The sequence below is a fragment of the Mustelus asterias genome, chromosome 28 (assembly GCF_964213995.1).
Source record: "Mustelus asterias chromosome 28, sMusAst1.hap1.1, whole genome shotgun sequence".
In the NCBI taxonomy this organism is placed as follows: domain Eukaryota; kingdom Metazoa; phylum Chordata; class Chondrichthyes; order Carcharhiniformes; family Triakidae; genus Mustelus; species Mustelus asterias.
In genome coordinates, this window is record NC_135828.1 from 19,258,031 (window position 1) to 19,285,797 (window position 27,767).

Sequence of the window (27,767 nt, forward strand, 5' to 3'; positions counted from 1 at the left end):
GGGTGTTTGGGGAGCTGGGTTGAGATTGAGCAGTGTTGTGGGGTTGCAGTGGATGGTGCCTGGATGCTGCCTGCAACCCCCCTGTCTGACTGGGCTGCTGCTGCCTCCAGCTTCGCTGAAGCGCTGAGACTGGGGGATCTGCAGCAATGCGCTCGCTATCTGCAACAGGACCGGGCTGTGCTGACTGCCAGAGGTAAGAGCATTACCTCTCCCACACAAAGCCCAGCTGGGAGCCCGTTAGGCAGCACTGCGTTGTCAACCCTGGGGACCACTCACCCTCCAGCTTGGCAAAAAATATATATAACGTTCTCTTCAGGAAAGCTGGGCACACTGCAGTTGTCTCCCCCTGGCCTGTTCAGCATTGTGTTAATTTTGGGAAGCTCCCTTTCCTGTAAGGGGATTGACAGATCTGGGCTCCCTCTCTCTTCAGCCTGTTTCATGGAATCCCAACAGAAGGAGGCAATTCAGCCCATTGAGTCTGCACGAGCAACAATTCCACCCGGGTCCCATCCCTGTAACCCCGTGTATTTACCCTGTTAATCCCCCTGACACCAAGGGGCAATTTAGCATGGCCAATCCACCGAACTCGCACATCTTTAGACCTATGGGGCAATTTAGCATGGCCAATCCATCTAACCTGCACATCTTTGAACACTAAGGGGCAATTTAGCATGGCCAATCCACCTAACCTACACATCTTGGGACACGAAAGGGCAATTTAGCATGGTCAATCCACCTAACCTACACATCTTGGGATACTAAGGGGCAATTTAGCATGGTCAATCCACCTAACCTACACATCTTGGGACACTAAGGGGCAATTTAGCATGGCCAATCCACCTAACCTACACATCTTGGGACACGAAAGGGCAATTTAGCATGGCCAATCCACCTAACCTGCACATCTTTGGACACTAAGGGGCAATTTAGCATGGCCAATCCACCTAACCCACCCATCTGGGACGGCATGGTGGCACAGTGGTTAGCACTGCTGCCTCGCAGCGCCAGGGACCCAGGTTCAATTCCAGCCCCGGTTGACTGCCTGTGCGGAGTTTTGCATGTTCTCCCCGTGTCTGCGTAGGTTTTCTCCGGGTGCTCCGGTTTCCTCCCACACTCCAAAGATGTGCGGGTTAGGTGGATTGGCCATGCTAAATTGCCCCTTGGTGTTAGGCAGATTAACAGGATAAATACATGGGGTTATGGGGGGTTGGAGCCTAAGTGGGATTGTTGTTGGTGCAGGCTCGATGGGCTGAATGACCTCCTTCTGCACTGTAGGGATTCTAGGTGAGTGGGGTGGTGGAAGTGGATTCCGTAATAATTTTCCAAATTGGACTTGGATATAAAGTTGGGAAGCGGGTAAGGGGGAAAGTGGTGGGAGGGGGTGTCAAATGTGGAGAGATCTCCAGGTCTGGATGAATTGTTTTCCAGGCCGCTGTGGGAGGCAAGGGAGGAAAATACAGGGGCTCTGGCCCAAATTTTTAATTCCTCCCTGGCCACAGGAGAGAGGTTTATTTGGTAGCAAACGCCACTAGCTTTCGGAGCGTGTTGCTCCTTCGTCAGGTGGAGTGGGAGATCTCGGTGCCAGAGGATTGGAGGACAGCTCTTACAAGGAGCCGGCAGAGACTTGGTGGGCCAAAAGGCCTCATTCTTTGCTCTGAGAGTATTTGGTTCCCAGACAGTTGGGCCTTGGTCGAGTGGGGAGTTGAAGCATTGCAATTGGTGTCGGCACCTATGGGCTGGAGAAGGGGAGGAAGAAGGGGGTTAACTAGATTTGGACATTGTGGATACTGAGTGCTTGGTTAGGACAATGTCCGCACAGCCTGTAGGCATTGACTCAGAACCATTTGATAGATTACCTGTGTTTGTGAGGCTTAATCCAGCTTGACTCAGCACCTTAGAGAATAGGGTAAAAACCAGGGTTGGGGCAGAGACTTTATTCGCGTCATTTTGCTCTATATGTTATTGCCTAAAAAAGTGAAGTGTTGGACTCCTGAAATCTAATCTGGTACACCGTCAGACACCTAACATATGTGGGTCACATGTTAGGCAAGTGAACACATTGAGTAATGTATGGGACTAGGCAAGTTGTTCTTGCAGAGAGCTAGCCTGAACACAACAGGTTGCATGGCCTCCCTCTATCATGTAATCCAGCATTTGTTGCCTATCCCGAATTGCCCTGAGTGGCTTCCTAGGCCTTAAGAGTCAATCACATTGCTGTGGGTCTGGAGTCACGTGTAGGCCAGACCGGGTAAGGACGGCAGATTTCCTTCCCTAAAGGACATTAGTGAACGAGATGGGTTTTTATGACAATCGACAATGGTCTCGTGGTCACTATTACTTAGACTAGCTTTATTATTCCAGATTTAATAATTGAATTTAAATTCCAGTGGCGATGGTGGGATTTGAAACCATGTCCCCAGAGCATTAACCTGGATAACATTCTGGAATCCACGTGCATCCATAGTGCACCTTGCATCAGCTTGCTACAACCCAGTGACTTGATTGATTTATTATTGTCACATCATAGAAACCCTACAGTGCGGAAAGAGGCCATTTGGCCCATTGAGTTTGCACCGACCACAATCCCACCCAGGCCCTACCCCAATATCCCTACATATTTACCCACTAATCCCTCTAACCTACGCATCTCAGGACACTAAGGGGCAATTTTAGCATGGCCAATCAACCTAACCCGCACATCTTTGGACTGTGGGAGGAAACCGGAGCACCCGGAGGAAACCCACGCAGACACGAGGAGAATATGCAAACTCCACACAGACAGTGACCCAAGTCGGGAATCGAACCCAGGTCCCTGGGGCTGTGAGGCAGCAGTGCTAACCACTGTGCTACCGTGCCACCCCAAACTGTATACATGTATTAGTATGCAGTGAAAAGTATTGTTTCTTGTGCGCTATACAGACAAAGCATACCATTCATAGAGAAGGAAAGGAGAGAGTGCAGAATGTAGTGTTACAGTCATAGCTAGGGTGTAGAGAAAGATCAACTTAATGCAAGGTCAGTCCATTCAAAAGTCTAACAGCAGGGAAGAAGCTTTTTTGAGTCGGTTGGTACATGAACTCAGACTTTTGTATCTTTTTCCCAGCGGAAGAAGGTGGAAGAGAGAATGTCCGGGGTGCGTGGGGTCCTTAATTATGCTGGCTGCTTTGCCAAGGCAGCGGGAAGTGTAGACAGAGTCAATGGATGGGAGGCTGGTTTGCGTGATGGATTGGGCTACATACACGACCTTTTGTAGTTTCTTGTGATCTTGGGCAGAGCAGAAGCCATACCAAGCTGTGATACAACCAGAAAGAATGCTTTCTATGGTGCATCTGTAAAGGTTGACGAGAGTCGTAGCTGACATGCCAAATTTCCTCAGTCTTCTGACAAAGTAGAGGTATTGGTGGGCTTTCTTAACTATAGTGTCGGCATGGGGGGGACTAGGACAGGCTGTTGGTGATCTGGACACCTAAAAACCTGAAGCTCTCGACCCTTTCTACCTCGTTCCCGTTGATGTAGACAGAGGCATGTTCTCCTGCACTTCCTGAAGTTGATGACAATCTCCTTCGTTTTGTTGACATTGAGGGAGAGATTATTGTTGCTGCACCAGTTCACCAGATTCTCTATCTCATTCCTGTACCCTGTCTCATCATTGTTTGAGATCCGATCCACGATGGTGGTGTCTGCTGGGCCATTTCGGAGGGTGGTTCAAAGTTAACCACATTGCTGTGAGTCTGGAGTTGCATGTCGACCGGGTAAGGGTGGTAGATTTCCTTCCCTAAAGGGTGTCCAGGGAACTAGATGGATTTTTATGACAGACTAGTCATTTCATGATGATTATTAATCATGACCAGAATTTTATTAATTATTTCCGTTTAAATGTGGTGGGATTTGAACTCAAATCTCTGGAGCAGTAGTCTGGACCTGTGGATTTTTAGTCTGGTAACATTACCACAGGGCTATTGTCCTCTTATTCTAATAATTACAATTAATTAAACAGCGCTGCATCAAAAGGAAGATTGAAATTGAGTACAATGAAATGTACGCACAGTCGAGAGGCTGATTCACCGAATTAGTCAAATAAAATCATTACTTTTTGGATGGACAGCATCTGACTGGGAACAAATCGCCCTGAACATTGGGCAGCAGGGTGGCACAGTGGTTAGCACTGCTGCCTCACAGTGCCAGGGATCAGGGTTCAATTCCGGCCTCGGGTGACTAGCTGTGTGGAGTTTGCACATTCTCCCCGTGTCTGCGTGGGTTTCCTCCAGGTGCTCCGGTTTCCTCCCACAGTCCAAAGATGTGCCGGTTAGGTGGATTGGCCGCGCTAAATTGCCCCTCGGTGTCAGGGGGCCTAGCTAGGGTAAATGCATGAGGTTATGCGGATAGGGCCTGTGTGGGATTGTGGTAGGTGCAGACTTGATGGGCCGAATGGTCTCCTTCTACACTGTAGGATTCTCTGATTGATGTTGGAAAATTTGGTTCATTAACTTTTTTTTTCCAATTGGTATAGCAATGTTGAACCAAGGAAAAGGTTCAGATTTGGAATGCGCTGCCTGAATGTTTAGAATCATAGAATCCCTACTGTGCAGAAGGGGACCATTTGGCCCATTGAGTCTGCACTGACTCTCTCAGACAGAGTACCTTAACCAGGCCCTCTCGCCCACCCTAACCTTGTACTTCCATATATTCACCATGGTTAATCCATATAACCTACACATCTTTGGACACTAAAGGACAATTTAGCGTGGCCAATCCATCTAACCTTCACATCTTGGGACACGAAGCAACAATTAAACATGACAAATCAACCTAATCTTTGGACTGTGGGAGGAAACCGGAGCACCCGGAGGAAACCCACACAGACACGGGGAGAACGTGCAAACTCCACACAGTCACCCAAGGCTGGAATTGAACCTGGTTCCCTGGCACTGTGAGCGGCAGTGCTAACCACTGTGCCACCGTGCCGTTGGAGTGTGGTGGAGACAGGTTCAATCATGGCTTTCAAAAAGGAATTGGAGAAGCACCTGAGGTGATAAAGACCTTGAGGGCTACTGGGAATGGACAGCGGTCTGGGAGTAGCTGAATTGCTCTTGCAGAGAGCTAGCATGAACACATCTAGTTGAATGGCCTCCCTCTGTTATGTCATCCCTCATTAGTTGCCCATCCCTAATTGCCCTGAGTTGCTTCCTAGGCCTTAAGAGTCAACCGCATTGCTGTGGCTCTGGAGTCACATGTAGGCCAGACCAAGTAACGACAGCAGATTTCCTTCCCTAAAGGGACATTAGTGAACCAGATGGGTTTTTACAACAGTCGATGATAGTTTCATGGTCACCATTACTGAGACAAGCTTTATAATTCCAGATTTATTAATTGAATTTAAATTCCACCATCGATGGTGGGATTTGAACCCGTGTCCCCAGAGCAATACCCTAAGCCCCTGGATCACTAGTCCAGGAACATCACCATACACCACTGTCCTTTCCCAAATTTTATCCCATAAAATATCATTGACCTGAAGCGTTAACTCTGTTCCTCTTTCCACGGATGCTGCCCGCCATGCTGAAATTTTCCAATAAGTCTTCATTTCAGGTGGTGAGAAACAGCAATATTTTGCTTCTGTGAATTCTAGACTGGTGACTGACTCATACTCGTTTAGACAAGTAGGAACCGTACGCCAAATGGCAAGAAAAGAAACATTGGCATTTATATGGTACATGACCTCGGTATGATACAGGTTAGATGGATTGGCCATGCCAAATTGACCCCAGTGTCAGGGTGGGATAGCAGGGTAAATATGTGTGGGGCTACGGGGATAGGGCCTGGGTGGGATTGTGATCGGTGCAGACTCGATGGGTCAAATGGCCTCCTTCTGCACTGTAGCGATTCTATGACAGAACACAGGCAGTCATTGATGTAGGATGATAAGGCTATGAGAGATCAGGCTGTGGATTGGAATTTGCCTGAAGTTTACTCTGTTGTTAATTATTCTCATTCAATGAGATCATGGCTGATCTGTGGCCTAACTCCATGTACCTGCCTTTGGCCCATACCCCTTAACACCTTTGCTTAGCAAAAATTTATCTATCTCGGATTTAAAATTAGCGACTGATTTAGCATCAACTGCCATTTGTGGAAGAGAGTTGCAAACCTCTAGCACACTGTGTGTGTAGAAATGCTTCCTGAACAATCTGGCTCTAATGTTTAGACGATACCCCCTAGTTCTAGAATCTCCAACCAGTGGAAATAGTTTACCTTTATCCACCCTGTCTTTTCCTCTTAGTATCTCAAAGACTTCGATCAGATCACCCCTCTACCTTCTAAACTTTAGAGAAAACAGGTCTAATTTGGAGAATCTCTCCCCATAATTAAACCCCTGAAGTCCAGGTATCATTCTTGTAAACCTACACTGCACTCCATCCAAGGCCAATATATCCTTCCCAAGGTCTGGGGTCCAGATCTGCTCAGTTGTGGTCTAACCAGGGTTTTGTACAGCTGCAGCTTAACTTCTGCGTCCATATCCTCCAGTCCGCTAGCTATAAAGGCCAGCATTCCATTAGCCTTCTGTTGGGTCCGTTCATTCCTTTGAACAGACGAGGGGATAGCGCTGGTATGGGCTTTCAAAATGAATTTCTTTTATTGAACAGAACTTAAGAAATTAACATGACAGAAGCAAAAAGAGAAAGCAAACTTGGAGACTAGCGTCTAAGCAAGCCAGTTCCTGTACTGTACTGGACAGGATCTTGAAAACCGAATATGAAAACTGAACACAGAGTTCCAAAATATATTTCAGTTCTTATCTCGTTACTGGAAATGTTTTCCGCAAGCTGTCTCCAACTTAGACAAATACCTCTTGCAGCTGCTGTTATTTGCCTGAATTGTGTAACCTTTCAGGAATGCAGTCAACTTTCAGCGAACCTTCAGCACTCTGAGTTATAAAGTGTAGGCAAGTTAGCAGTTGATTTTTTAAGCTTAGCAGAGTTAGTTGCATAGGCAGAAATATCTTAAAATGAAGGAATAGATTGAAGCAAACAGGGCTAAGAACACGTAGGATCTCTCAATCCCTCCTTTGATTCTTATAACCATTTGGAATCAAATATCATGAAACCTCTTTCAGGTGTAGAAATAGTTTGTTTATAATTGTTTTCTGTGCCTGTACTTTAACTGATGGGTTAAACGGGATATGTGCGAGTTAGGACACCGATAGCGGAGCTTTCAATGATTGTAAATACCCTGTATATTATAGCATGTAAAGGTCAAAGGCCAGGATTTTCCAGCCCCCCATTCCCGACAATGGATTGAAATCTCTGTCGACTTCAGCGGGACTGGAAAATTCTGGTCAAAGAGTCTGCAACAAAAGATTGCTGATTGATTTGATTTATTATTGTTACATGTATTGGGATACAGTGAAAAGTATTGTTTCTTGCGCGCTATACAGACAAAGCATACCGTTCATAGAGAAGGAAACGAGAGTGCAGAATGTAGTGTAGTGTAGTTAGGGTGTAGAGAAAGATCAACTTAATGTAAGGTAGGTCCATTCAAAAGTCTGATGGCAGCAGGGAAGAAGCTGTTCTTGAGTCGGTTGGTACGTGATCTCAGACTTATGTATCTTTTTCCTGATGGAAGAAGGTGGAAGAGAGAATGTCCGGGGTGCGTGGGGTCCTTGATTATGCTGGCTGATTTTCCGAGGCAGGGGGAAGTGTAGACGGAGTCAATGGATGGGACGTTGGTTTGCGTGATGGATTGGGTGTTTGTAGTTTCTTGCGGTCTTGGGCAGAGCAGGTGCCATTCCAAGCTGTGATGCAACCAGAAAGAATGCTTTCTTCGGTGTAGAAGTTGATGGGAGTCATAGTGGACATGCCAAATTTCCTTAGTCTCCTGAGAAACGGTGAAAAATATTGTTTCTTGCGTGCCATACAGCCAAAACATACCATTCATAGAGTACATCGGGGAGAAGGACAGGAGAGGTGCAGAATATAGCGTTGTAGTTAGAGATGGGGTGAAGAGAAAGATCAGCATAATGTATGGTAGGTCCATTCAAAACCCTGATGGCAGCAGAGACGAAGCTGTTCGTGTGTCAGTTGGTACGTGATTGTGGAAGAATGTCAGGATACTTAGTGGATGAATGACAGTCCAGTATTGAGACAGGAGGTCGCGATACGGCAAGGCATCGCTAACTCCTTGGTTGTTTTTGAAGATTACAAGTGGCACCAGGTATGCCACCTGTACCTGTCCTTAATGGACCACATCCCGGCTGTGAATTTAATCACAAACAAACAAGACTTTGTTCGAACTGATTCAGTTGATGCTGCTGTCTCTAAACCCTGTTTGATATGGAATATGAGGCATTGATTTGATCTGTTGGAGGCTCCACCTGCTTTTCCCTTTGACGTGGTTCTCCTTAGAGTTTAAAGTTTATTTATTAGTGTCACAAGTAGGCTTACATTAACACTGCAATGAAGTGAAAATCCTCTAGTCGCCACACTCTGGCGCCTGTACACTGAGGGAGAATTTAGCACGGCCCCAATGCACCCTAACCAGCACTTCTTTCAGACTGTGGGAGGAAACTGGAGCGCCCGGAGGAAACCCACGCAGACACGGGGAGAATGTGCAGACTCCACACAGACAGTGATCCGAGCTAGGAACTGAACCCACTCCGAGCTAGGAACTGAACCCAGGCCCCTGGCGCTGTGAGGCAGCAGTGCTAACCCACTGGTGCCTCTGAAATACCATGTGGCTCTCGGTGCAAGTTGAAGTTTTCACCACGTGGTGGCAGTGTTGTCTGTTATTTGGGAACGAAAGCCAGGCGGACTGTTCCAGGGAGTTCACCCAAGGTGAATATTACACTCTGCTCCAGCAGGATGGTCCACTGCCCCTTTTCAGCATCCGGTCACAGCTTATTCTGTATCGTTTATGCAAGCTATTTTGTTTTAAGCACAGAGATGGCACTTGATGTGAGTAAAATGCATGTGTGAGGGAGGTTAATGTGAAGCGCGAGCACTGGCAGAGACCAGTCAAGCTAAATGACCCATTTCTGTGCGTCAGACTGGGTTTTAACTTGTATATTGCAGCGATCTCCAGGCTGTTTAAGCTACCTGGTTGGTTTTAGCAACAAGCGTCGGCCGAAAACCACTGTCGCCAACCTTACTTCTCTTATAACCGATGATCCTCGTATCTTGTGATCTTTACCTGGGTTCTTCCACCGCTGTCCATCTCTCAGCTTCTTGCTGCTTTCTACCCAGTGCTCCCCCTCAGCAGTCTCTCTATCGCTCTCCCTCTCTCAGGATGTGAGGGCGGCACGGTGGCGCAGTGGTTAGCACTGCTGCCTCACAGCGCCGGCAACCCGGGTTCGATTCCTGGCTCGGGTCACTGTCTGTGCGGAGTCTGCACATTCTCCCCGTGTCTGCGTGGGTTTCCTCCGGGTGCTCTGGTTTCCTTCCACGGTTCAAAGATGTGCGGGTTGGGTGGATTGGCCGTGCTAAATTGCCCCTTAGTGTCAGGGGGATTAGCAGGGTAAATATGTGGGGTTACGGGGATAGGGCCTGGGTGGGATTGTGTTCGGTGCAGACTCGATGGGCCGAATGGCCTCCTTCTGCACTGTAGGGATTCTATGATTCTATCTGGTCAATCGAACACCTCTGGTATTCGCCACATTTTGCGTTTAATCATTTCAAATTCTTCATCCATTTGCCTTTTTAAAATTAATTTACGTTGATTAGCTGTAAAGAATCGCATTCCAATCATTATTCTGTAAATTGAGTTTGTGTCTCTGTATGCCCTGTGAGCAGACCTCCCACTCCACCTGACGAAGGAGCAGCGCTCCAAAAGCTAGTGGCGTTTGCTACCAAATGAACCTGTAGGACTTTAACCTGGTGTTGTTAGACTTCTTGCTCTTATAGCCACAGTATTTATATATAAATATATATAGCTACACCAAGCAAAGAACATTGGTGCTGTGCAAGCTGGTGTTTTGTAAATAAAATTGCATTTATATAGCACCTTACAGCAAAGTACATACTTATTGAAATGTAGTCACTGTCTTAATGTGGCAGCCAATTTGCACAGAGAAAGCTCCCACAAAATAGCAATGTGGTATAATGATCAGACAAATCATTTTTTATGATGTTAATTGAAGGATAAATAAGTTAACTTATTTATCCTTCGAGCCTGCTCTTTCCCCATAGCCCTGTAAGTTTAAAATTTATTTATTATTGTCACAAGTAGGCTTACATTAACATTGCAATGAAGTCACTGCGAAAATCCCTTAGTTGCCACACTCCGGCGCCTGTTTGGGTACACTGAGGGGGAATTTAGCACGGCCAATCAACCTAACCAGCACGTCTTTCGGACTGTGGGAGGAAACCGGATATGCGGGTTAGGTGGATTGGCCATGATAAATTATCCATTAGTGTCAGGGGGATTAGCAGGATAAATATATGGGGTTACAGGGATAGGGCCTGGGTGGGATCGTTGTCGGTGCAGGCTCGATGGGCCGAATTGCCTCCTTCTGCACTGTAGGGATTTTGAGGAAACCCACGCAGACACGGGGAGAACGTGCTGACTTGACACAGATAGTGACCCAAGCCGGGAATCGAACCCGGGTCCCTGGCGCTGTGAGGCAGCAGTGCCGACCACTGCGCCACCGTGCCGCCCAAACATTGGTCAGGACACAGGAATGTATGTCCTGCTCTTCTTCGAAACAGTGTCACTGGATCCACTGCCACCAGCCAAGCAGACAGTGATCTCGGCTAAAAGACTGCATCTCTGACAGTGCGGCATTACTTCAGTACTGCATTGGAGTGTCAGCTTTGATGTAACCCTGGAGTGGGACAGGAACGTCGGGACTGGAGAGGCGAGGGTGAGCTGTGGCTCCCGGGATTCCCCTCGTGCATTGGGTAACGTTTCTCCTTTCCCGTTCTCTCCAGGTTGGCATGGCTTCACCCCGCTTCACCACGCAGCCTACCGTGGCCACCAGGCACTGTCACATCTACTACTGGAACACGGAGCTGACAGCAACCTCCCCAACGACGCAGGGGAGACGCCCTTTCATTTCGCCTGCAGGCGAGTATGGATTACTGCACCCGGGGCAGTCCAACACGTAGGCCGGGATTTTCCGGACATTCCCACTGACGGCGACCCCCCCACTGCGGGTTCCCCAGCAGCGTAGGGTGTGAACGATGGGGATAACCCATTGACAGCAGCGGGAGCGGAAGTTCCCACCGCCAGCCAACCTCCTACCCATAATTCCTGAAGCCAGGCTGCGGCCAGAATAAAATGGCAGCTAGCAGTTTCCATGGCAACCAACTGGGCCCGGTTAGATGTCTAGGGGGTCATGAGATGATACAAATGGAACATTGGCCTATCAAAGGCCTGTGTCAGAACTAATAGAGTCACTGCCCACCTCATTCTCACAGATTTAGAAACACAGGAACAGATGGAAGGCCATTCAGCCCTTCGAGCCTGTCATCAAATCCATACAGTGCAGAAGGAGGCCACTCAGCCCATCAAGTCAGTACCTCCCACAATCCCACCCAGGCCCTATTCCTGGAACCCCAGACATTTACCCTGCTAGTACCCTGACCTAGGGGCAATTTAGCATGGCCAATCCACCTAACCAGCACGTCTTTCTGACTGTGGGAGGAAACCGGAGCACCCGGAGGAAACCCACGTAGACATGGGAAGAATGTGCAGACTCCACACAGACAGTGAACCGAGGCCGGAATTGAACCCGGGTCCCTGGCGCTGTGAGGCAGCAGTGCTAACCACTGTGCCACCGTGCCGCCCATACACATGGAACATTGGCCTATCAAAGGCCTGTGGCGGAACTAATAGGGCCACTGCCCATCTCATTCTCACAGATTTAGAAACACAGGAACAGATGGTAGACCATTTGGCCCTTCAAGCCTGTCCCACCATTCCATGGCTGATGTGTATCTGAACTCCCACCACCGGCCTTCGTTCTCTATCCCTTAATACCTGAGCTTAACAAGAACACAGTAAACTGAGTTTACAATTTATAATTGAATCCCCCTCCCCCCCCCCCCCTCTCCCCCTTAGCCTCTAGAGCCTTTTGTGGGAGAGGGTTTCCATCATCCTTTGTGGGAAACTGTGCTTCCCGACCTCAGGCCTGAAGGGCCTCATTCCCATCTTCAAGTCAACTCCCTTGTTTGGGAATTTCCCATCAGACAAATCCTTTTCTCTCTGTCCCTCATCCTTACGTAGTTATACTTGCGGCGTGCATGTGGATTGGTTCAAACCAGTGTCTCTCCTTTTGGTGATCACTCCAGGCGTGGACAACTCAACATTATGCACGAGATGGTGCAGAAGGGAGCGAATGTGGCCACACTGGATCACCAAGGGAGGACGGCACTTCACCAAGCCGTGTCTGGTGGCAGTGTGTAAGTATTGGCATTTCCGGGCAGTGTTGGTGGATTTTTTTCTTTTATTCATTTGTGGGACATGGGCGTCGCTGGCTGGGCCAGCATTTATTGCCCATCCCTAGTTGCCCTTGGAGGGCAGTTGAAAGTCAACCACATTGGCTCTGGAGTCACATGTCGGCCAGACCAGGTAAGGACAGCAGATTTCCTTCCCTAAAGGGAACCAGATGGGCTTTTCCGAGAATGGTCATCAGTAGATTCTTAATTCCAGATATTTTTTATTGAATTCAAATTCCACCATCGGCGGGATTCGAACCCGGGTCCCCAGAACATTAGCTGAGTTGTTAAATTAATAGTCTAGTGATAATACCACTGGCCATCGCCTCCCTTTTTAATGTTGGCATTTCTGGACAGGCTGCATTCCCAGTCCGCTTCACATCATCAGTCACGGACGTGCTAAAATCCATTGGAAATTGCCCAAGAATTCCCACCCACATTTATCCCCCAGAGTAACAGAATGAGGCATGCTGGGAAATTACACGGGTGTGTGCAAGAATTAGAGACTAGTGAGATTTCAATAACTTTAGTATCAACCAGGATAGGGTTAAGAGGAAAGGGAGCAGCACAGCGGCACAGTGGTTAGCACTGTTGCCTCACAGTGCCAGGGACCCAGGTTCGATTCCGGCCTTGGGTCACTGTCTCTGTGGAGTTTGCACGTTCTCCCCGTATCTGCGCGGGTTTCCTCCGGGTGCTCCGGTTGCCTCCCACAGTTCAAGGTGTGCAGGTTAGGTGGATTGGCCATGCAAAATTGTCTCTTGGAGTCCAAAGATGTGCGAATTAGGTGGATTGGCCATGGTAAATGTGTGGGGTTACGGGGATAGAGCAAGCGGGGCAGTGGGCCTGGGTAAGATGCTCTTTTGGAGAGTTGGTGCAGACTCAATGGTCCGAATGGCCTCCTTCTGCACTGTAGGGATTCTATGGTAAGGAGGTGGAGGAATTTCTGAAATGCATTCAGGAGAACTTCCTTGATCAGTGTGCAACGCATTTTGGAAGAAATAATGTAGGGAGGAGTTATACAATAAATGGCAGAGCCGTCAAGAGTATAGAAACACAGAGGGACCTAGGTGTGCAAGTCCACAAATCCTTGAAGGTGGCAACACAGGTGGAGAAGGTGGTGAAGAAGGCATATGGTATGCTTGCCTTTATAGGACAGGGTATAGAGTATAAAAGCTGGAGTCTGATGATGCAGCTGTATAGAACGCTGGTTAGGCCACATTTGGGGTACTGCGTCCAGTTCTGGTCGCCGCACTACCAGAAGGACACGGAGGCGTTAGAGAGAGTGCAGAGAAGGTTTACCAGGATGTTGCCTGGTATAGAGGGTCTTAGCTATGAGGAGAGATTGGGTAAACTGGGGTTGTTCTCCCTGGAAAGACGGAGAATGAGGGGAGACCTAATAGAGGCGTACAAGATTATGAAGGGGATAGATAGGGTGAACGGTGGGAAGCTTTTTCCCAGATCAGAAGTGACGATCACGAGGGGTCACAGGCTCAAGGTGAGAGGGGCGAAGTATAACTCAGATATTAGAGGGACGTTTTTTACACAGAGGGTGGTGGGGGCCTGGAATGCGCTGCCAAGTAGGGTGGTGGAGGCAGACACGCTGACATCATTTAAGACTTACCTGGATAGTCACATGAGCAGCCTGGGAATGGAGGGATACAAACGATTGGTCTAGTTGGACCAAGGAGCGGCACAGGCTTGGAGGGCCGAAGGGCCTGTTTCCTGTGCTGTACTGTTCTTTGTTCTTTGTTCAGAAGGAGGAATGTGGTGGACCAAGTGGCTGTGGGGGAACATTTGGCTAAGAGTATTCATTGTATCGGAAATTTAGATTTGTACTGGAGAAGAGCAAGGAACTATCGTTGAAATTGGAAGAGGGCTAACTGAGAGAAGGGGTAAAATAAAACCAAAGAGTAACATAAAAAGCAGTAATAGAACAACGGGTGATCTTTAAGGAGGAGATATTTTAGGTAATGGCGAGGCACAAGAATGAAGGGAAGAGGAATCAAAGCCAGAGTTCTTTGGATAATGAGATAGAGAATACAGTGAAACATAAAAGTGGGTGTGTGACATGAAGCCACCAAGGGTACACGAGAGGCACAGTGGTATTGTTGCTGGACTAGTAATCCAGGAACCCAGGGTAATGCTCTGGGGACTTGGGTTCAAATCCCACCACGGCAGATAGTGAAACTTGATTTTAATAAAAATCTGGAATTAAAAGTCGAATGATGACCATGAAACTATTGTCGATTGTTGTAAAAACCCATCTGGTTCACTAATGTCCTACCTGTACCTCAAACACAGCAGGATCCAAAGGCAGAAAATGATATGTGAAAATGGCCAATGTATGTAATGTCTGTTCTCAATGTTGACTAGACTGCATTACATACTTAGTCAAGTATTTGAATTGGTAAAAATTATACTAATTATTTTTGTTATATTTTAACTGTGTTGTTGAATAAAGTTTGTTTAATAAAAGCTCCCTGGTGCGTCAATAGGATCATACCTGGAGCAAAACACCTTATGCTCACCTGATGCCAAAAATAGTTGGGGTCTAAGCTAACTTCATAATATAGCTTGGAGTTTCTGATCTGGTCACTAACAGGGTGCTATATAAATGTAGGTTGTTGGGACTGTACTCAATGGAATTCAGAAGAATGAGGGCAGATCTTATAGAAACATATAAGATTATGAAGGGAATAAATAAGATAAAAGCAGGGAGGTTGTTTCCACTGGCGGGTGAAACTAGAACTAGGGGGCATGGCCTCAAAATAAGGGGGAGCAGATTTAGGACTGAGTTGAGGAGGAACTTCTTCACACAAAGGGTTGTGAATCTGTGGAATTCCCTGCCCAGTGAAGCAGTTGAGGCTACCTCATTGAATGTTTTTAAGGCAAGGATAGATAAATCTTTGAACAGTAAAGGAATTAAGGGTTATGGTGAGCGGGCGGGTAAGTGGAGCTGAGTCCACAAAAAGATCAGCCATGATCTTATTGAATGGCGGAGCAGGCTCGAGGGGCCAGATGGCCTACACCTGTTCCTAGTTCTTGTGTTGTTATGTTTGTCGGTAAACATCTGTTTCCCAAGTTTAATTAGACCCCCTGTCCCTCAGTGTCATGACTTCAATCAGACCATTGAGGTTGGCCTATTGGAGTAGGAACTCCCTCATTAAGGAGTCAATTGATGGGCCAATCAGGGAGGCTATTTCTTGTATTTAACCGGAAGTGTCGGTTCCTCTGACACTCCCGAAGGTAGACTACTGACTGCGAGCACTCTGTGTACTGGTGTTGGAATTGTAAATAAAGGGATCCTGGTGAAGGGACTTCTGCCCCCGCAGATGTATTACACTCAGCTCATTGTCCCACTGTTTCTCTCCCCAGAGCCGCCATTCAGTACCTGGAAGAAATGGGTCAGTTCAACTTCCGTGACGCGGACAGGTTTTTGCAGACGCCCCTACACATTGCGGCGATGATTGGCAATGAGGACGTCATGAAGTACTTGCTGCGAAACTCGGTGAGGAATCTTTCACCCAGAAGAATGCCTGAGTCTGCTCTGAAACTCCCTCGGCAGAAAAGTAGTGGAGACATGTCCTGCACGGTGTGTGCAGAGAGAGCAGTTTCAGGCAGTATTTCGAGGTTGCCTTGGCTAAGCCCTGGAATCTTGTGTCACAGGAGGCCATTCGTCCCATTGTGCCAGGACTGGCTCTTTGAAAGGACTGTCTAATTAATTCCACTCCCCTGCTCTTTCCCCATAGCCCTGTAAGTTTAAAATTTATTTATTATTGTCACAAGTAGGCTTACATTAACACTGCAATGAAGTTACTGTGAAAATCCCCTCGTCACCACACTCCGGCGCCTGTTTGGGTACACTGAGGGAGAATTTACTATGGCCAATGCACCCTAACCAGCGCGTCTTTCGGACTGTGGGAGGAAACCGGAGCACCCAGAGGAAACCCACGCAGACACAGGGAGAACGTGCAGACTCCGCACAGACGGTGACCCAAGCCGGGAATCGAACCCAGCTCCCTGGCACTGAGAGGCAGCAGTGCTAACCACTGTGCCACCAAGAACAGTCCTTTTAGTTTGTGACCATAAGACGTGGGGGCAGAAATAGGCCATTCGGCCCATCGAGTCTGCTCTGCCATTTCAATGAGATCGTGACTGATCTGATGTGATAATCTTCAACTCCACTTTCCCGCCTTATCCCCATAACACTCGATTCCCTTACTGATTAAAAATCTGTGTATCTCAGCCTTGAATAAACGACCCGGCCTCCAAAGCCCTCTGCGGGAAAGAATTCCACACATTCACCACCCTTGGCAAATAGTTTTATCAACTGCACATTGGAGAGAAGTGAGACGGGGGGGGACATCTGGTCGCACTCTGGCAACTGCCGTAATCCCTCCACTCGCCTTCCAATGCAGACGATCAGTATTTGTATCTGTACCGTCAGTAATTCACTTTTAACCTGCGTACAGAAATCTGTCAAAGTACCTCAGCCTTCAAGGCCATAATTACAGCAGATGTGCCATCACGAAAGACCTTCAAATGATCCAGTTCAGAGTTGTAGTTGTCTGACCTCATTTGTTTTGGACTGGTAACCTTTGACCCTTGACCTCTGTCAGCTTACAGTTACTGCTGGCTGGGTTCAAAGGACGGTGTTGATCAACCCTGTTTACTAGGCCGCTTGATGAAACAACCTCTCCAGACAGAGTCTACATAGGCAGGACAGTGCTTGAAATAATGGCACTTACTTTAAAGTCAATAGATCGATCCCTTTTAATAGGATTGAGGGGGGGTGGGGGGGATGGGGAGGAGTGAGTGAAGGGATTGTCCTATGATGAGAGGCTCAGTAAGGGCTTGTATTCATGGTGGCACAGTGGTTAGCACTGCTGTCCCACGGCACCAGGGACCCGGGTTCGATTGGGTCACTGTATGTGCGGAGTCTGCACATTCTCCCCGTGTCTGCGTGGGTTTCCTCCGGGTGCTCTGGTTTCCTCCCACAGTCCAAAAGCCGTGCTGGTTAGGTGGATTGGCCATGCTAAATTCTCCCTCGGTGTACCCGAACAGGCACCAGAGTGTGGCGACTGGGGGATTTTCACAGTAACATCATTGCAGTGTTAATGTAAACCTACTTGTGACACAAACGAATAAACTTTAACTTAATATTCTCTGGAGTTTGGATAATGAGAGGTGATTCCATTGGAATCCACAAAATTCGGAGGAGGTTTGATAGAGATTGTTCCTGCTGGTTAGGAAACATAAAACACGGGGGCACGATCTCAGAATCATTCAAGATTGAGATGAGGAGAAATTGCTTCACTCAAAGGGTTGTGAATCTTTGGAATTCTCTACCCAGGGGGTTGTGGATTCTCTGTCGTTGAACACATTTAAGGACAGGCAGATTTTTGGAGTCTCCAGAGAATTCAGTGACATGAATAGTGGGCGGGACAATGAAGTTGAAGCCTAAGATTAGCCATGATTATATTGATTGGTGGAGCAGGTTTGACAGGCCATCTGGTCTACTCTTGCTCCTACTTCTTGTAGTCACCATGCAGAAGAGGCCTGTTTCCAATCTCAGAAGGACAGTGGCTTTTTTCACTTCTAAAGTCACTTTATTGCCACCACCACACCCCAACCACCCAAGGAGAATGGAGATTGACCTGATCGAGCTTTTGGAAGGGCTTGATTGGGTAGATGTGGTGAATATATTCTCATTTACAGGGAAATTGGAAGCCAGAAAGGGCTTCCAGCACGGTGGCACAGCGGTTAGCACTGCTGCCTCACAGCGCCAGGGACCCGGGTTCGATTCTGGCTTTGGGTGACTGCGCGGAGTTTGCATGTGGGTTTACTCCGGGTGCTCCGGTTTCCTTCCACAGTCCAAAGATGTGCAGGTTAGGTTGATTGGCCATGCTAAATTATCCCTCAGTCTCCGAAGATGTCTAGGTTAGGGGGATTAGCGGGGTAAATATGCAGGGTTAGAGGGCTAGGGTTGGGGTGGGCGGGCCTGGGTAAGATGCTCTGTCATAGAATCGGTACTGACTCGAAGAGCCGAATGGCCTAACTCTGCTCCTACATTATATGGGCTTATGGCCCAAGAAGGGGCAATTTAGCACGGCCAATCCACCTAACCCACATATCTTTGGACACTAAGGGGCAATTTACCTAACCACCTAACCAGCACGTCTTTCGGACTGTGGGAGGAAACCGGAGCACCCGGAGGAAACCCACGCAGACATGGCGAGAATGTGCAAACTCCACACCGACAGTGACCCAAGGCCAGAATTGAACCCGGGTCAGTGGTGCTGTGAGGCAGCAGTGCTAACCACTCCATGCCGCCCTTTGGAAATAAATGTGCTAACAAGCTCTATCTCGATTTCTCACAGAGGTGCAGAGTGGAACTGACTGACATTTGGGGAATGACGCCCATGCACGTGGCAGCTCAGACCGGCTCGGCTGCCATTTGCTGGCTGCTGATGATGGAGACAGGCTTCGGCCTACTCCAGGCACAGAACAAGGACGGCCTCACTCCATTGGACCTCGCTACGCAAGGAAAAACATACAGGTTGGCCGTCAATTTATTCAAACGTCCCCAATCTGAGCTCTCTTGAGTGGGGGGGAGGGCTGAGGGGCAACTGGGCCTTTAGCTTTCTTGCAAATTTTTCACGCAAATTCGGCACTTTTCTGGGAGAATCCCGGCCAAGGTCTCTGGTCCCGTTTGGAATATTGTGGGCAGTTTTGGGTCCCGTATCTAAGGAAGGATGTACTGGAGGGAGTTCAGAGGAGGTTCACAAGAATGATCCCAGGAATGAAGGGTTTGTCATATGAGGAGCGGTTGAGGAATCTGGGTCTATACTCGATGGAATTTAGAAGGACTGGGGGGGGTGGTGGATCTAATTGAAACTTACAGAATACTGAGAGGTCTGAATAGAGTGGACGTGGAGAGGATGTTTCCCCTGGTGGGAGAGACTAGAACGCGAGGGCGCAAGTTCGGAGTGAAGGGACGCTCCTTTAAAACTGAGATGAGGAGGGATTTCTTCAGCCAGAGGGTGGTGAATCTGTGGAACTCATTGCCACAGAGGGCTGTGGAGGCCGGATCATTGAGTGTCTTTTAGACAGAGATAGGTTCTTGATCAATAAGGGGGTCAAAGGTTGTGGTGAGAAGGCAGGAGAATGGGGATGAGAATCCTTCAGCCATGATTGAATGGCGGAGCAGACTTGATGGGCTGAATGGCCTAATTCTGCTCCTATATCTTATGGTCTTATGAGTCAGATACCTCCAAATACTATCCCTAATGCTGAGAAACACAAAACAGCCAATGACAAAAGACAGGAATTAATCCTGGTTAAAGCAATGGAATTAATTATGTAAGATTTGTTTAAATAAATAAAGTACTTGGATTTATACAGTGCCCTTCGTGATGTCAGGATATCCCAAACAGCTTGTCAGCCAGTGACTAACTTTATAAATGTAGTCACTGTTATGTAGGAGATGCAGAGCAAGATCCCACTGCCGCCAATGAGACAAATGACCTGATAATCTGTTTACTGATGCTGGCGGATGCAGGAATGATGTGCGGATACTGAGACAGCACCCAGCTTTCTTTCTGTAGGTTGTTCACCTGAGAGGGACCTCAGTTCAATAGCTCACCCAAAATACAGCACCTCTGACAGTGCAGCACTCCTTCAGCACTGCATCAAAGGTCATCTACTCGCGTGTCGGGATTGAGGGTTGAATCTAATGCGGACAAAATGCTGCAACAGCTGAAAACCATTTTAGATGTGGCATTCTACACCATCGTGAGACACCCAGGAAATAGACCTGGCTTTTTATTCCAACCCATTTTCGATAGAGTCTCGACAGTGCAGAAGGAGGCCATTCGGCCCATTGAGTCTGCACCCGACTCTCCAACAGAGCGTCTTACCCAGGCCCTATCCCCGTAACCCCACATAATTACCCTGCTATTCTCCCTAACCTACACATCTTGGGACTCTAAGGGACAATTTAGCATGGCCAATCCACCTAACCTCCACATCTTTGGACTGTGGGAGGAAACCGGAGCACCTGGAGGAAACCCATGCAGACACGGGGAGAACGTGCAGACTCCTCAAGAAGAACCTACCTGCCAAAAAGTTTAGTCCCACAACCAATCATGTTTGCACGTCTCAATAATCCATGTCCATTTCTTACAGACACCAGGAAGTAGTAAAACTTCTGAACAAGTACAGTAAGGAAGAACAAAGTGGGAAACCCAGAGAACCAATGGGTAATGATTTTAATTTGCATCAGTTGGATTCTTGTACACTGCTGTAATATTCTATCGAATGATTAGCACTCTCTGGAGCTGTACCTTCTCAAGGTTTTGTCTTTCAGGTCAATATTACGTCTCTCTGCTGCTGCCAGGGGTGCTGAGTGCAATGGTGTTTCTCATCGCGAGCTACCTCGGGGAATACGGGGGAATTTTCAGCCTCGTCGCCTTTGCTGTGCTCGCCAGGAAGGTCTTTTTCCAATATCACCGCATTGCTCACCTTGCCAGGTAAGCTGACCTCACCCTGGGCTTGGTACAGACCTTGTTGGCCTTCAGCTGGACGCGATGACGGTGTCTGATGCTGTCACATCGAGGGCCCACGGCACATACTTCCCAAGGGACAAGTGAAAGAGCCAGAGCGTTGGCCAGCTCCCTAAAACCTTTCCTGCTTCCGCTGGAGAATGTGCATCAACGCAAGAGACAAAAAGGCTGAAAGAAAAGCTATCAGCTTGTTTGAAAGAGGTGAACTCGGTGATATGAAGGGCGTCACAGTGGTTAGCACTGCTGCCTCACAGGGACCCGGGTTCAATACCTGCCTCAGATGACTGTCTGTGTGGAGTTTGCACATTCTCCCCGTGTCCGCGTGGGTTTCCTCTGGGTGCTCCAGTTTCCTCCCACAGTCCAAAGATGTGCAGGTTAGATGGATTGGCCATGCTGAATTGCCCCTTGGTGTCCAAAGATGTGCAGGTTAGGTGGATTGGCCATGCTAAATTGCCCCTTGGTGTCCAAAGATGTGCAGGTTAGGTGGATTGGCCATGCTAAATTGCTCCTTGGTGTCCAAAGATGTGCAGGTTAGATGGATTGGCCATGCTCAATTGCCCCTTAGTGTCCAAAGATGTGCAGTTAGGTGGATTGGCCATGCTAAATTGCCCCTTGCTGTCCAAAGATGTGCAGGTTAGGTGGATTGGCCATGCTAAATTGCTCCTTGGTGTCCAAAGATGTGCAGGTTAGGTGGATTGGCCATGCTAAATTGCCCCTTAGTGTCCAAAGATATGTCAGTTAAGGGGATTAGCCATGGTAAATGGCCCCTTAGTGTCCCAAGTGTGTAGATTAGGAGGATTGGCCATGGAGAATTACCCCTTAGTGTCCAAAGGTTAGGTTAGATGGATTAACCATGGTGAATGTGTGGGGATAGGATTGGGGGTTGGGCCTGTGTAAGGAAATCTGTCAGAGAGTTGGTGCAGGCCCGATGGGCTGAATGGCCTCTTTCTGTAGGGATTCTATATCCTATATCTATACAATGACCCAGTGAGGCAGCTTACTGGCCAATGGCTTTGATTTATTCGGTGATATAACGCACTGAGACAAATTCTAAGGAATAACTTCTCTGTCACGTCCTTACGGTCAAAAACAGTCTGTCAAACTGACATTCGAAAATGCTGCAATCTCGGGCAGTGAAGACACAACTTGATTGGCTCATTGCTCCCAGCGTTCTATTTCAAACCATTCCAGAACTTCACAAAGCGACTTTTCAGATTCATCATCCCGACAGGATCTGCTCCCTATTTTCCCGAGCTTTGCTGTAAAACAGGTCAACACGGAGCAGAACTGGATTCGGATTAAGTCAGGTTGAGGTGCGACTAGGTCTGGTATTAGAGGCTGTTATTAGCCAGGGTATATTCAGTCAACTGCAAGCCACTGTGATGTTGGGTGTGTTAAAGTAAAGTTTATTTATTAGTCACAGGTAGGCTTACGTTAACACTGCCATGAAGTTACTATGAAAATCCCTTAGTTGCCACACTCCAGCGCCTGTTCGGGTACACTGAGGGAGAATTCAGCACAGCCAATGCACCCTAACCAGCACGTCTTTCAGACTGTGGGAGGAAACCGGAGCACACGGAGGAAACCCACGCAGACACGGGGAGAACGTGCAGACTCCGCACAGACAGTGACCCAAGCCGGGAATTGAACCCGGATCCCTGGTGCTGTGAGGCAGCAGTGCTAACCACTGTGCCACCGTGCCGTCCAGGTCACAACCGCCCCCAGCTCACCTGAGCTCGGTGGGAAAACATCCGAATCAGGTTTTTTTTTGTTTTATTCATTCGTGGGACATGGGCGTCGCTGGCTGGGCCAGCATTTATTGCCCATCCCTAGTTACCCAAGGGCAGTTGAGAGTCAACCACATTGTTGTGGCTCTGGAGTCACATGTAGGCCAGACCGGGTAAGGACGGCAGATTTCCTTCTCTAAAGGACATTAGTGAACCAGATTGGGTTTTTCCGACAATGGTTTAATGGTCATGAGTAGATTCTTAATTCCAGATATTTTTTATCGAATTCAAATTCCACCATCTGCCGTGGCGGGATTCGAACCCGGGTCCCCAGAACATTAGCTGAGTTTCTAGATTAACAATCCAGCAATAATATTAGCCCATCCTAGGGTTGCCAACTGTGATTAAATATATTCCTGGAGGTTTCATCACATGACTTGTCCCCACTCTCCAGCCATTAGTCGGCCAACACGACCACCCTTGTGACGCACGACCCCCCTACGCCAATTGGAAAGCAAAAAGACCCATTAGCCAACTGGGTGAAGATGTCTTTCAGCCGGATAGCTGATCTCCCCCCCCCCCCCCCCCCCGCCTACTTCTCAACCGTTTTCAGTCTCACAAGAAAATCAAAATCTTTTTGATAGTCCCCATGATTTGCATACAGCAGTGACCTGGAGATCAAACCCTGGAGTCTCCAGGCCCATCCTGGAGGGTTGGCAACTCTGAGGTGTACTCGTTCCTGTACCTATCCTAACGACCCATCCTCCACGACTAACTCAGTGTACTGATGGTCAATAAAGTGTCCAACCGGGAGACCAGGGTTCCCAACTCTGAAGGTATACCTGAATGTTTGATCACATGATCTGCTTTTTTTGCCACCCTACCCCCCCCCCCCCCCATTGGTCACCTGACCTGTCCATCATCACAGCTACCCACTTTCCCCTTCCAATCAAAGTGAATGGGCTCCTCCTTACCTGATTGGATGATTCTTGACTGCCATAGAATCATAGAATACCTACAGTGCGGAAGGAGGCCATCCGGCCCATCGAATCTATCCCGACTCTCCAACAGGCCCTATCCCCATTACCCTGCACATTTACCCCGCTAATCCACCCTAACCTACATATCCCGAGACATTAAGGGGCAATTTAGCACCTAACCAGCACATCTTTCGGACTGTGGGAGGAAACCGGAGCACCCGGAGGAAACCCATGCAGACATGGGGAGAACGTGCAAACTCCACACAGACAGTGACCCAAGCCAGGAATTGAGGCTGGTACTGTGAGGCAGTAGTGCTAACCACTGTGCCACCGTGTCGGCCCATACACCATGTCATCCCAAAATCTGAAAAAACAATCTTCAATTCCTGGAGGTTTGAGAGCAATCCCAGTGGATTAGTCATTCTTACGGGGACCATACTAAAATCTGACCCTGCTTGCAGTCTGCACGTGTACTTTTTAGAAGTGGCCAGCAGATGGTGATCAGGACTCCTGCTGACCATTTTCCAGGCCTGTGTTCCTAGAATCCTCGAATCCCTACAGTGCTTCTAGAAGGAGGCCATTCGGCCCATTGAGTCTGCACCGACCACAATCCCACCCAGGCCCTATCCCCATAACCCCACATATTTACCCTAGCTAGTCCCCCTAACACTAAGGGGCAATTTAGCATGGCCAGTGCAGCTAACTCGCACATCTTTGGACTGTGGGAGGAAACCGGAGCACCCGGAGGAAACCCACGCAGACATGGGGAGAACGTGCAAACTCCACACAGACAGTGACCCAAGCCAGGAATTGAGGCTGGTACTGTGAGGCAGTAGTGCTAACCACTGTGCCACCGTGTCGGCCCATACACCATGTCATCCCAAAATCTGAAAAAACAATCTTCAATTCCTGGAGGTTTGAGAGCAATCCCAGTGGATTAGTCATTCTTACGGGGACCATACTAAAATCTGACCCTGCTTGCAGTCTGCACGTGTACTTTTTAGAAGTGGCCAGCAGATGGTGATCAGGACTCCTGCTGACCATTTTCCAGGCCTGTGTTCCTAGAATCCTCGAATCCCTACAGTGCTTCTAGAAGGAGGCCATTCGGCCCATTGAGTCTGCACCGACCACAATCCCACCCAGGCCCTATCCCCATAACCCCACATATTTACCCTAGCTAGTCCCCCTAACACTAAGGGGCAATTTAGCATGGCCAGTGCAGCTAACTCGCACATCTTTGGACTGTGGGAGGAAACCGGAGCACCCGGAGGAAACCCACGCAGACACGGGGAGAACGTGCAAACTCCGCACAGGCAGTGACCCAAGCCGGGAATCGAACCCAGGACCCTGGCGCTGTGAGGCAGCAGTGCTAACTCACTGTGCCACCGTGTTGCGTTGCCCCTTTGTAGACAGACAGAGTGTGACCAGAGGATTCCGCACAGGGTAAATTTAAAATGTTTCTGATTTCTCCCCGATTCCCAGCCTGAAACGGTGGGTCCCTGGTGACATTCTGCAACTCTCAGTCCGCTTTGAGAATCTGAATATTGGGTGCCTTCAGTTCCATGAGAGGCTGAAAGATTTTAAACTGGGTAAAATATGATTGTTTTTAGCCTGTTTTGCCATTCCCATGAGTGCTGCACCTCCTCCGTTTTACCACTGGTGGCAGTGCTGAGCTCCATGACAAGAGCTGTGAGAGATCTTAAGGCTGTTTCACGTCTCTCCGCTTCCTTTTTTGGCCAAAGATTGTTTCAATTTCCTCCCCTAAGGTGTGACAGTATAATCGTCTCGCCTTCTGCCACTTGACCCAGTGTCCGTTTACATTGTGAGTGTGGGAAGGATATTCGACTGTGCTGGCTTCACAGACCTGCCTGATCCTCTCCCATCAGCATGCACGTGGCCACTTACGGTGCACACCGCTTCTGACCTGCCAGTGACCGTGTCGTGAAACAGGAATCGCGCACAATTTTTCCCCTCCTTGTTGAAGCAACAGGGCGGCACAGTGGTTAGCACTGCTGCCTCACAGCGCCGGGGATCCGGGTTCAATTCCGGCCTCAAGTGACAGTGCAAACTCCGCACGTTTTCCCCGTGTCTGCGTGGGTTTCCTTCGGGTGCTCCGGTTTCCTCCCACACTTCAAAGATGTACAGGCTAGGGGGTTTGACCATGTTAAATTGCCCCTTAGTGTCAGGGGGATTAGCAGGGTAAATACATGGGATTATGGTAATAGGGCATGGGTGGGATTGTTGTTGGTGCAGGATCGATGGACCGAATGACCTCCTTCTGCACTGTAGGGATTCCATGATACTACCACCCGAGCTACAATCAGTTAATTCAGCAGTGATCACACTTAGAGTCAGAAATTTACTGTCTCAATCACTTGACCCTGCAATGGGTATTGTTAATTATACAAGAGTTTGATTATGTGCAGGTGGAGTTTATTAATAATGTGTTACTTGAGTACATATAAAGAGATACCTTCCCATTGGAAGCCTGGGGTGCATCATCACCACCGAAAATGACAGTTTGCTTTAGTTAGTTAAGCTTCCTTTTTTTTTTGTAGTTACACCTCCTCATTTTTGTTTAATTTATTGATTTTTTTTTAAAATTTAAAATGAATCCAAAGAGATCCTAAAACTATGCGTGCTTGGGTTAGGAGGTAAATGTTTCGCTCTGTAAATAGATATAATACTGGGTAAAGTCTGGTCCCAGTATCAGATTTGGCCTGGCAATCATAGAATCCCTACAGTGCATGAGGAAGCCATTCGGCCCATCGAGTCTACACCAACAACAATCCCACCAAGGCCCTTTCCCTCCAACGCCACGTATTTGCCTCGCTAGCTCCAGGGTCCCGGGTTCGATGCTCGGGTCACTGTCTGTGTGGAGTTTGCACATTCTCCTCGTGTCTGCGTGGGTTTCCTCCGGGTGCTCCGGTTTCCTCCCACAGTCCAAAGATGTGCGGGTTAGGTTGATTGGCCAGGTTAAAAATTGCCCCTTAGAATTCTAAAATGCATAGGTTAGAGGGATTAGCGGGTAAAATATGTGGGGGTAGGGCCTGGGTGGGATTGTGGTCGGTGCAGACTCGATGGGCCGAATGGCCTCCTTCTGCACTGTAGGGTTTCTATGATTTCTATGATTTCTAATCCCTCTAACCTACGCATCCCGGGACACTAAGGGACAATTTAGCATGACCGATCAACCTAACCCGCACAGGGGGTGGCATGGTAGCACTGGTTAGGGTGGCACAGTGGTTAGCACTGCTGCCTCACAGCGCCAGGGACCCGGGTTCGATTCCCGGCTTGGGTCACTGTCTGTGTGTAGTCTGCACGTTCTCCCCGTGTCGGCATGGGTTTCCTCCGGGTGCTCCGGTTTCCAAAGATGTGCGAGTTACATTTATTGGCCGTGCTAAATTGACCCTTAGTGTCAGGGGGATTAGCAGGGGAAATACATGGAGTAATGAGGATAGGTGGGATTGTGGTCGGTGCAGACTCGATGGGCCAAATGGCCTCCTTCTGCACTGTCAGGATTCAATGATCTTTGGGCTGGGCAATGTGGAATATAACAGTCACAGCGCCTTCTTAAAGGCGCTTTTCCTTCAGGGGGGAGAAAGATAAGTCAGTCGAATTTTGATTAATTGATTTGGAGGGATCATCACGTCACTTGTTCATCGTTGTTTTACTTACACTGAGAATGTACTTGTGGGTCCCCGCTCTCTCCCTCTCCGAATAAGGCTGCTGTCTAAAAGACAGTGGTCCATCAAGGTTGGTGTGCGAGGTAGTCAGGTTTCAGACCTTCTATCCTGGCCTGAGGGCTAGTGTCTCACTTTTTTAATTAAAAACACACACACTAAGATATTGCTGTTACGCCTCGGGGTATTCGAGTGGTGAGATCAGGTGTACGGCTTAACGCTAACACTGTCTTTGTTTTTCTCCTGTCGCAGGTTACCGAACCCGATGTATGTCGGCACTTTAGCTGCCGGGATCTTTCATTCCTTGTACTGCTTCTACTGGAAGATCCTGCCAGATATCCTTTACACATCTCTACTGTCTTTAGCAGACGGTTTAAAGTGA

At 48.3% G+C, this 27,767-nt stretch overlaps 1 protein-coding gene across 1 annotated transcript; it reads left to right on the forward strand.

Moving 5' to 3' along the window:
• On the forward strand, positions 1–27,767 carry LOC144480169 (uncharacterized). Its single transcript, XM_078199318.1, has 8 exons — positions 1–193; positions 10,923–11,058; positions 12,285–12,395; positions 15,807–15,939; positions 18,812–18,990; positions 20,619–20,692; positions 20,800–20,962; positions 27,638–27,767. Exons 1-8 carry the CDS (start codon positions 64–66, stop codon positions 27,765–27,767), a joined length of 1,056 nt encoding a protein of 351 aa, XP_078055444.1. The 5' UTR covers positions 1–63.